The sequence below is a fragment of the Lactuca sativa genome, chromosome 5 (genome assembly GCF_002870075.4).
Source record: "Lactuca sativa cultivar Salinas chromosome 5, Lsat_Salinas_v11, whole genome shotgun sequence".
NCBI lineage: Eukaryota > Viridiplantae > Streptophyta > Magnoliopsida > Asterales > Asteraceae > Lactuca > Lactuca sativa.
The window spans coordinates 139046768-139057816 of NC_056627.2; the positions used below are offsets into that span (position 1 = coordinate 139046768).

The 11049-nt window shown below is 37.6% G+C and overlaps 1 protein-coding gene across 1 annotated transcript; it reads left to right on the forward strand.

Annotated features, from left to right (window-relative positions):
• Positions 1-4884: 4884 nt before the first annotated feature.
• On the forward strand, positions 4885-10499 carry LOC111908665 (probable histone-arginine methyltransferase 1.3). Its single transcript, XM_023904477.3, has 15 exons — positions 4885-5330; positions 6020-6082; positions 6505-6607; positions 6853-6996; positions 7190-7293; positions 7402-7500; positions 7592-7661; positions 7739-7835; positions 7949-8003; positions 8135-8218; positions 8353-8430; positions 8539-8642; positions 8737-8909; positions 9797-9951; positions 10023-10499. The coding sequence occupies exons 1-15, from the start codon at positions 5127-5129 to the stop codon at positions 10104-10106; spliced, it is 1617 nt and encodes a 538-aa protein (XP_023760245.1). The 5' UTR covers positions 4885-5126; the 3' UTR covers positions 10107-10499.
• Positions 10500-11049: the final 550 nt, after the last annotated feature.

Here is an 11049-nt window from a genome sequence, read left to right on the forward strand (position 1 = left end):
GCAGCCATTAGAGATTCCCGAGTGGAAATGGGAACAGATTACCATGGATTTCATCACCAAATTGCCAAGGACCGCAAGGGGTGTCGATGCAATTTGGGTGATTGTGGACAGGTTGACGAAGAGCGCTCAGGTTCTTGCTATCAGTGAGAGCTCTTCTGCTGAGAGGCTGACAGAGTTGTATATGAGGGAGGTGGTATCGCGGCATGGAGTTCCGATCTCGATTGTTTCAGATCGAGATGTGCGATTTACTTCCAGATTTTGGAAGAAGTTTCATGAGGAGTTGGGTACGAGGCTGCATTTCAGTACCGCATACCACCCACAGACGGACGGGCAGAGTGAGCGGACGATTCAGACGCTCGAGGATATGCTTCGGGCATGTGTATTGGATTTCAGAAGGAGTTGGAACACGTATTTGCCCTTGGCTGAGTTTTCTTACAACAACAGCCATCACTCGAGCATTGGTATGCCACCTTTTGAGCTGTTGTATGGGAGGAGGTGTCAGACCCCCATATGCTGGGGAGAAGTAGGGCAACGCGTTATGGGTAGTACGGAGATTGTGCTTCAGACGACAGAACATATACAGCAGGTCCGGCAGAGGTTGTTGACCGCTCAGAGTTGCCAGAAGAGTTATGCGGATAGGCGACGATCTGAGCTCGAGTTCCAGGTTGGTGATTTCATGCTCCTGAAGGTATCTCCTTGGAAAGGAGTGATCCGATTCAGGAAAAGGGGCAAGCTGGGGCCCCGGTTTATTAGGTCGTTTAGAGTGATTGCGAGAGTAGGCGGAGTAGCATATCGTTTGGAGCTACCTGCGGAGTTGAGCCAGATTCATGATACCTTCCACGTGTCTTAGTTGATGAAGTGTATAGCCGACGAGTCGGCGGTAGTGCCTATGGAGGATATTCGGGTGGATGCGGGCCTGAATTATGCCGAGAGACTAATCGCGATTCGGGATCGGAAAATCAGGGTTCTGAGGAACAAGGAGGTGCCATTGGTGCAGGTTCAGTGGCAGCATCGGAAGGGGTCCGAGATGATGTGGGAGTCCGAGTCGGAGATGCGGGAGCAGCATCTGGAGTTGTTTTCGGTATAAGACTTCGGGGACGAAGTCTGGTTCTAGTAGGGGAGAATTGTAATAGCCCGAAATTCAGGTTCAACCATTTAACCCTTCATCTTTTCCAAGTTGTCATATTGGGTCCTTTGTGTTGAGTGTTAAGCTTGTGAGTACGCTGGGCGTACAAGGAGTACGTTGCGCGTACTCGCGCGCTTATTTTGTACGCGGTTCCAACCGGGTACGCTGGGCGTACCTAAGATTACGCCAGGCGTAACCGACCCAGACTCAAAACCCTAATATGAATTGAGGGCTATAAAAGGAATGAGATGGTCTTGTCCTTCAGCCACCATCCTTCAGAAAGAAACCCTAAGAGAGCATTTCCTTCGTTTTTAGCTTGGGTGTGAGTGTTCTAATCTTCAAAGTGCCTTTTCAAGGTGGTGAAAGAGAAGAGGAGACCATTGTGGAGGCTAGAAGTTGGTGGACAAGTGTAGACCTGAGGACTACAAAGGTTGGAGCTTCTTCCTGAGGTAAAAAGTTCAGATCTTGCCTTGTAGTTTATATGGTGTGCTTCTTGGACCAATTTCTAGGGTTTTTGGTCCCAAGATGGAGACTTTATGAGCAAGTAGTCTCCATTGGTCTAGATCTATCATATTCCAGAACTATATGAGTTGTATGTTCATAAAAATGCAATCTTGGACGTGAATGTTGAGCCATGCATGAGATCTAGACTCTTGGTGGAGAAAGGAAAGGTGTTAGAAGGTGTGGGGAACCTTTATAGCCATGCAAAGGCTTAAAGGTTTCGACTTTATGGATTAAGAAGTATTAAAATGGCCAGATATGGAATATGGGGTTATATCTTAATCGTTTAAGACATTAGAATGAGGAAGTGAGAACCTTGGATGTACGCTGGGCGTAATCCCAGTATGCGCCGTGTAATGGGTCGCGTCCCCTGTTTCTGGAATGCAAGGGTACGCCCCGCGTACAGGAGCTGGTACGCCCCGCGTACTGCTTGCTGTTGACTTTTGTTGACTTTTAGGGTTTTGGTCAACATGTGGACTTTCGAGTCAGGGAGGGGTGAAATGGTCTTTTACCCTTTTGTGGGATAGTGGAAAAGGTCGTAGCATAGCCTTGGAAGCCGATAATAATTAGAATGATTATTTGTTGTGAATAGGCGGGGCTAGGTCGTCGTTTCGAGATTCAGAGATATCGAGCACGTGAGATTCTAGACATCATATGAGGTGATTCTTCTCACTATACTGTACCTGGAAAGGTACCTATGTGTGACCGGAAGGTCTCGTATGTTATGAGATGCATGTTTTGTATGATATGCGTTGCATGTTCTGTATGCGTTATGTATGTGATATGTATGCTATGTATGATATGCGCAGAAAGACATTATGACGTGGACCGGAAGGTAAAGTAGTCATGGACCGGAAGGTCGATATGAGTAGGACCGAAAGGTCTACTGGGATTGGGACGGAAGTCCCCTAAGACACATGGACCGAAAGGTCGTGTAGAGCATGGCCTGGAAAGGCATATGTGTGTAAGGGTATTTTGGGGAACTCACTAAACATTTATGCTTACAATTGTTGTGTTATGTGTTTCAGGTACTAGCGAGGACCGTGGTAAGGCGCCGGCGTGACTCGTACACACTAGAGAGAGGATTTGATTTTTGTGATCTTGGGAATCGAAATGTTTTGATAACTAATGTTGGATATTTTATAAAATATTTTATGTGAAAATGGTTGTGACAAAAATGAAATTTTTGCTTTGAAATTTACGTTGTTACAAAACAACCGTTATGAAATACATACATTCGAATCTAACATACAAACTTCAAACCTTAACAAGCTACAAATGACTTCGACACCTCACAACTAAATTCAAACTCAACATGCATGAATGATTTTGATCGAGCAACAGTGAAGCGTGAACAGAGGGCCGATTGCATGCGAAGTGGGTCGAATGCCTATTGGATGCCAAATCGAATACACAGTTTTCATAAATTCCAGATTGATGCTCTTCACGGAGTTCGAATGAGGGTCAGTTTCAATTCTCCACCTTTTTTGTTGATTCTTGATCCTCCCCTTTTTTATTTTCTCTCTTAAAAATAGAGAATTATTTTGATGGAAAATGAATTGATTAATTTCTCAATTCTTTATTTTTTTGTTAACCAAACAAGAGAAAAGGAATCAATTCTTTTTCTCTAGTTTTATTTTCTTGTACCAAACACCCCTTAAGAGTTGACCCAGGAATATCATTATGATTTTTAAGTCTAACTTATATATTTTGACATATATATTCAAATTATGAGATTTTAAGAAAATGAAAGGTAAAAGAAGCTTGGACTCTCATAATACATTTTGGTATGTAAAACCTTTTAATTTACTTATGCAATGAATTTTTGCAACGTCACATTTTAATAAACAACTTAAATACTTAAATTATTTTGATAAACAACTTAAATACTTAAACTTTGGGACCTTGTTCCATTAGAACTTGGTTTTATTAAACTATTTTAAGAAAACCCATAAAATAGATGTTTTGGCGGATGTGCTACCTTTGACCTAGTCTTTTCACTCCATAACGCTTTGTAGTCTTTGGCATGACTTTCTCACAACACTTACAATGTTCCGTGTTGGTATTAAGATCATCAAACTTTTTACTATTCATCATGATTGCACGCCCTATTAAGTTAAATTATCGTCATACAATTATGCACATGTATATAATACAACATAAACATCCCAAGAACTACCCAGGTGAGTTCATTCGATAGAGAGTGTGAAGACATCGACACCACAATATATCACCTTGAAGCGATTGGAGGATAGGGTGTTTGGTAGCTTTCATCGAAGTAGATGAATGGTGGTTGTCATTCGAATATGAATGTCCAATTAGGTGGAGGTGGGGTTAATATTAATAATAAATTATACAATCAAATTGTGGGAAACGATATAAGTTTTATTATATCTTCGAAAAGTAAACATTAAAAGTAACTTAGTCATTTTATATTTTACAATGATTCTCTAGTGAAAATCGACCTACTTCGTATGAGAACATTATTTAGATAGTCAAATTGAAAAAATTATAACATATATGAGAAAATTGTATAGACAAAATGAGTTATTTATATATTTCCTATGAAAATCTTAAAAACTAAGTGTACAAAATAGGACATTAATTGGGGTTGGCCATAGGGATGAGTGTAGGCGGGTACCCGTCTCATTTGGCGAGAACCGGAACCGGAACCGGAACTGGAACTGGCGGTTCCTAAAAAGTTAGAACCGGAACCGGAACCGCCGGTTTAGGCAGTTCTTAAATGTTTGGAACCAGTCCCGAAACCGGCGGTTTCGGTTCCGGGAGCGGGTAACCCGGTCGCATTAATTTTGTTAACTTTTTTCGACAAAACCAATTTAGTTCGATCCAAATCAAATCAATTCGGACCAAAGTCGGACAAAATTGGACCAATATATACTAAACCGGTCTAAGTAACACACACACACACACACACACACATATATATATATATATATATATATATATATATATATATATATATATATATATAAACCGGTTTCGGTGGGTACCCAGCGGGTAGCGGTTCCGAAAAAACGAGAACCGGAACCGGAACTGCTTAAGGCGGTTCCATAACTTTAGGAACCGGAACCGGAACCGCTTAAAGCGGTTCCGGTTCCAAAACCGATAGTTTCGAGGCGGTTCCGGTTCCAAAAATGGATACCGGGTTCTGATGCTCATCCCTAGTTGGCCATATTTGTTTTTAGTTGTTATTTTTGGGTTTACTTTCAAAATGGGAGGATCCACACTAACCCAGCAAGAACAAAGGAGCGAACAAAAGCAAGAGTGACTGCGGCCCTCTCTCTCTTTCTCTTTCTCAAATCTCCACTTTTCTTTTAACCTTCGCGCTTTCTCTCTCCAAACCCATAAACCCTAACTTGTATTTCACACGCACCCACATTATATATACATACATATATATACAGACAGAGGAAGAGACGATTCCAACATATATGCACACGCAATCTAGCGACTGAAACAGAGTAAGCTCCAATACAACATGGCTGCTCTACCAGGTGAAAATCTGAAGCACCATCAGAATTTCACTGTTGCTTCTATTACTTTGCTCTCATCAAACCCACCAAACTCTGTCTCTGGTCCTCTTTCGGCGACATTTGGTTCCGCTTCAGGGTTCCCGGAGCTACGGTTCTTATTAGAGCCCGACGGACAACACTCTATTCACTTCGACCTTCGAACCACTCAGGTATCTCTCTTCCATCGCCTCTTTGATTCGTTATTAGTTTGATAGTTAACGGAAGTTTGCAATTTATTGGAATCCGACCCTTTTGTTTTCGGTTACGTAGTTGTATTTCTTGATGTTCAAAGTTTAGCAACTAGACTCTGATCATATGTGTTGTTTTGATTAACTTATTCTTAATAAGAGCATGCTTTTGGTTTGATTTTAGTCTCTGTTTCATATCCTGCTTGATTTGTACTTGGATGTGTTTTAACCTTACAACATTACCATTTATGACATCTTAGGGTAAAACATGTGGCCTTTTATACCCCATTGAGGGATTGCTTTCTCACCATTTTTCTTTCCAAGTGCCCCCTTTGTCAGAATCCACCTTCCAAAGTATACAACTATATGCATTTTGAGTTGTAAATTTCAGCACTTTTTCCCTTCCCTCTTTTGATTTCTCATTTCCATTTTATGGGTCCCATTTATATAATATGAGGATATGTGGTATAGTTGACTACATTGGGTCATTTAACACTATAAAGACTACAAAGTGGACTGTAGTTTTGGAGTGGAGGGAGCACTTTTAATTCACTATAAGCTTGTAAATTGTGATGATATATCATGCTTTTTAGTATTGTAATTTGAGTACCTAAAGTTTTGTATTTAGTTTGTGTTCATCTGCTCACTGTTTATATTTTTGGGTGCTTAAGCTTTTCAGATTGGGTGAAGTTCAATCTCTTTGTGTATCCGAAGGCTCTGAAACCACCAAAGAGGTAAGATCCAAATGAAAAAAAGCAACACACTTTCATTTATTTTTTGTTTATTACAACATTTTGCCTTCATTTCTTCCTATTACAACACTATTCTTTGAAAAATCTACCCAATCATAGCAATGTCATTCAATTACAAAGCACTTTTCATTGCTATAAATATGTATATTTGTTAAAGTACTATGTCCTACAATCCTACAACGCTATAGTAGAGTAGATTTTCAAGATCCAGACTCTTAATAAGAAAAAAAAATAAAAGGTATATTGCAATTATATAAAGAAATGAACATACAATGCTATAATACACAAAATTATTGAATGTACATTGCTTTTTTACATTTAGCCTTAAGAAAGTATGTTGTTTATACATTTAACAGTATTATAAGTGCAATTTGCATGTATTAATATTTTAATGTTGAATTCAGAAAATTTATTCGAAGGGAGTAACTGTTATATTTAAAGATGAGGAGGAAAATAGCTCCTTCCATGGTGCATTTGAGCAATGGAAAACAGAAGTGGTTATTCAAGGTATGTAATTTATATTTATAATAGCTTTTTTCATGATAATACCTTTCACTTTCCAATTTATGTTAATTTAAAATGTAATGATGAGCATTTTGGAGCATTTGATATCCCATGAAGTTTAGTTTTTGATGTGAATAGCATCTTTCCTTTATTTAAGATCATCATGTTTGTGTTACTCTTTTCACATAGATTATTGTAAAGGAATAAATACTAGTAAATGGAGCTAACTATTTATTGTTTTTTTACAGGATCAGATCTACCAAATGGAACACTTTCTTCTTCTAAAAGCAAGTTTGATGATAAAATAGAAGCTTCTTCTGCAAAAATGTATTTCCATTACTATGGACAACTTCTTCATCAGCAAAATATGTTGCAGGATTATGTGAGAACAGGTCAAGATAATCTCCTTCTTGTTCTTTTTCATTGACTTTCTTGACCAGTGTTTCCATTGTTTTTTTCTTTTGACTTAATGCTATAAACTATATATTTGTGTTTCCTTTTGACTTAATGTTATAAACTATAATAAACAATTACAAAAATACATTATTTTGGAGCTAAAATACATGATAATGTTTCTATTTTCAGGATCCTATTATGCTGCAGTAATTGAAAACCAAGCAGATTTTGTTGGGCGTGTAGTGGTTGATGTAGGTGCAGGAAGTGGCATACTATCCTTATTTGCTGCTCAGGTGCTACAAAAAGACACTTATACCCTCCAACATTCTTTCATTTACAATTTACAATGTCATTTATAATGAGTTAATGACTAAAATCACATTGTTGTTGTTGTTTATTAGGCTGGTGCTAAACATGTTTATGCTGTGGAAGCATCTGAAATGGCTGACTATGCTCAGAAGCTCATTGCTGGGAATCCTATTTTGGGACAAAGAATTACGGTTTTACCCCTACCCTTTTTAGTACATTTTAAGCTACCTGTAAATCTGGTTGCTTTAATAGAAGGGTGTTATGTGGTTTTCTAAAATGAAGGTCATCAAGGGCAAAGTGGAAGATGTTGAATTGCCTGAAAAAGCAGATATATTGATCTCAGAGCCAATGGGTAAGATAAGAATTACGGTTATACCCCTACCCCTACCCGTCACAACCATTTCACTTATCATATTCTACTTTTTACAGGCACATTGTTAGTGAATGAAAGAATGTTGGAATCATATGTGATTGCAAGAGATCGATTTCTTGTTCCTAATGGGAAAATGTTCCCTACTGTTGGAAGGTGATTAATTAAACTTGCATCTTGAGAGTGTATATAAATATAAATTATAATCGAATCAATTTTCATTGCTATTTTTGATATAATAAACAAAAATTAATGTTTTTATTTTGCAGAATTCATATGGCACCATTCAGTGATGAGTATCTGTATGTTGAGATTGCAAACAAGGTATGGACTTTTTGTTCCTAATATCATTTATTCATTCTATTTGTTTTTTTATAGGTTGATATTTTGATTATTATTTATGAAAAGTAGTTTTTATATTTCTTATTTCTATAAAATATACACTTGTTATCCAGGCCCTCTTTTGGCAACAACAAAACTATTATGGTGTTGATTTAACAGCTTTACATGGAACTGCATTCCAAGGATATTTTTCACAGGTTTCCTTTTCTTCCATTTCACACATTAAAATACATCCAGTTTTGTTATAAATATCATTAACATTCAATTCATACTTTAATTTTTAATAATGTAATTCTTAATTTGAAAACATTGTGTTTGATGATGTTTTCAGCCAGTGGTTGATGCTTTTGATCCGAGGTTATTAGTGGCTCCTGCTGTTTCCCATGTCATTAATTTTACTACTGTCAAGGTATTCCCATTTTTTTTTATTACATTGCCATTATGGATAAAAAAAATTATAATATTATTAAATGAATGTGAATTCTGGATATATGTTTTTTTCTTATTTCATATACAGGAAGAGGATTTGTATGAAATTGACATTCCACTGAAATTCACTGCTTCTGTGGGCACAAGGATACATGGTTTAGCATGTTGGTTTGATGTTCTCTTCAATGGAAGGTAATAAATTATTTATATATATATTTTTTCTAGTTGTTTAGAAAAAAATAATAATAATAATAATAATAAATTTGTATGTTGAGTTACATTACAGCACAGTGCAAAGGTGGTTGACAACGGCCCCTGGTGCACCCACAACTCACTGGTATCAACTTCGTTGTGTTCTGTCACAACCAATTTATGTGATGCCTGGTCAAGAAATAAGTGGTCATCTTCACATGATTGCACACAGTGCTCAGAGTTACACAATTAACCTCACCCTATCAGGTTCCTTTTCATTATCCTTACTTCTTTCAATTTTCCTAACATGTTTTCTAAAATCTTCCATGAGTAGAGGGCGTTTACGTCTTTTGTACAAACCAGAGGTTCCTCTCCATCTCCCGTATGTACAAAAGTAGTAAATGCCCTTCTCATCCTCATCTTTTTTTTTTTTTAATCTCCAAATTACTAATATTCTATGATGAATAGAGGGCATTTATGTCTTTTGCACAAACGAGAGGTTCCACATTTCACAAGAGAATTTGCAAATTTTTTGTCCTGTCCAAAAAGGTTGAACAAGGTGAGACATGGACTCCCTCTCAATCTCCCGTATGTACAAAAGACGTAAATGCCCTTCACATCCTCATCATTGAAAATAGTCCTGCAAAGCTTGTCTAGTAAGTCCAATCACATGCAACAAACGCAGCCAGAGGCTGCGTTTGTTACACAAGGACTAGACAAGCTTTCCAAGGCTATTTTCGTTGAGGAGGATGAGAAGGGTATTTATGTCTTTTGCACATATGGGAGATTGAGAGGGAGTCCATGTCTCAACGTTTTTGGACAGGACAAAAAATTTGCAAATTTTCTTGTGAAATGTGGAACCTCTCGTTTGTGCAAAAGACATAAATGCCCTCTATTCATCATAGAATATTGGTAATTGGGAGATTTAAAAAAAAAAGATGAGGATGAGAAGGGCATTTACGTCTTTTGTACATACGGGAGATGGAGAAGGAGGAGTCCATCTCCCCACCTTTTTGGGCGGGACAAAATTTCTTGTAAAAGGTGGAACCTCTGGTAACTGGTACAAAAGACGTAAATGCCCTCTACACATAATAGAATATTGGTAATTGGAAGATTTAAAAAAAGATGATTTTTTGTGTTGAATTGTTGTATAGCTAAAATGTGGGGCCCGGGTGCTGAACAAGGAGGAATACTACAAACATCAAGCTGCAGACTGGATCTAAAAGAGCCATATTATCGAATGTCTCAACCACAAGCCTACTCATCCGCCCAAGATCAGCAGCAGCCAAATCAGCTCTTACAATCACAGGTACAAATTATAGTAAACTCACTAACCACAGGGACCATTTTTGCAATTAACTCATTTTACTAAAATTTCAGGATTTACACCTTCCATCCCTGGATGAAGATGGGTCGGATTTCATCCAACAACCATCCAATGATTCAAGTGTCCAGATTCATTGAGGATTCATGAAGAAATGCATTTGAGAGTTGAGACCTATTTATATTTATACAAATGGTCAAAGTCAAAGCTCTCAGAAATGTGATCCATCCATGATGTAACATTATACAAGGCACCATGAAAATGAAAAATGTCACACCGCTTCTTTCCAAGACTGCCCTTTTACTACTACTATTGTATTTGTTTCAATGCCTGTAAATTAGGTTGACTTGGTTGACCTTTTTATTGCTTTTTTACTCTTTAGAGTCTTCTTCGCAACTATGTTGACTAATAATTAATTTCTAGCTTTAAAGAAGTTGAATGGTGTTCCCATGAAAAAGCCATTCGGTGAGCTTTGTAGGTTGTTTTTGATGCGGAGTGTGATAAAGGGCATTCATGTCTTTTAAATTGTTCAACTTTGTTGACATTTTTGAAATGCGAGTAAACACCATATAATGACGTTCCAATGCAAGTAGCATTAAAACATTTTTGAAATAAGGATTTTTGGCCAAATTTAAATACCCATCACATACCACACATTAATGCTATATTGGGTCAAAAATTGGTAAAGGCTGATACTGTTTTTAAAGAAAGAGCATAATGTCTACAATGTATCACAAATTATTAAAGAGCTTTCCAGCTATGAGAGTCCTTTAAAGTTGTTATTAACATATAACTACACCTAAATTACAACTTGGAATTGTATGATTAAAGTGGCCGCATTTTTCTTCATTCCTCAAGTAATGATGCTCGAAAAGAAATTGCGAAAGTTATTGCTATGTTGGATACCTATTACCTAGAAAGTGGACATTGGGAGAGACAGATTTAGGCTTGAGGGAGTGGATGTGGCTTAGGCCATGGTTTGCCAGCTAAGCCATGGCACACACCACCCCTCATGTGTGACTTTGGTCGAGTTCAACACCCCAAACATTCTATATTATGAGACAAGACGCTACTATAAGACTT

Bases quoted from the DNA above. Each gene is read 5' to 3' on its own strand.
- LOC111908665 (XM_023904477.3), top strand. From the start codon at position 5,127: ATGGCTGCTCTACCAGGTGAAAATCTGAAGCACCATCAGAATTTCACT. The intron at 7,501-7,591 runs GTTTTACCCCTA...TCTAAAATGAAG, and splicing joins TTTTGGGACAAAGAATTACG to GTCATCAAGGGCAAAGTGGA. The intron at 8,219-8,352 runs GTTTCCTTTTCT...TGATGTTTTCAG, and splicing joins TCCAAGGATATTTTTCACAG to CCAGTGGTTGATGCTTTTGA.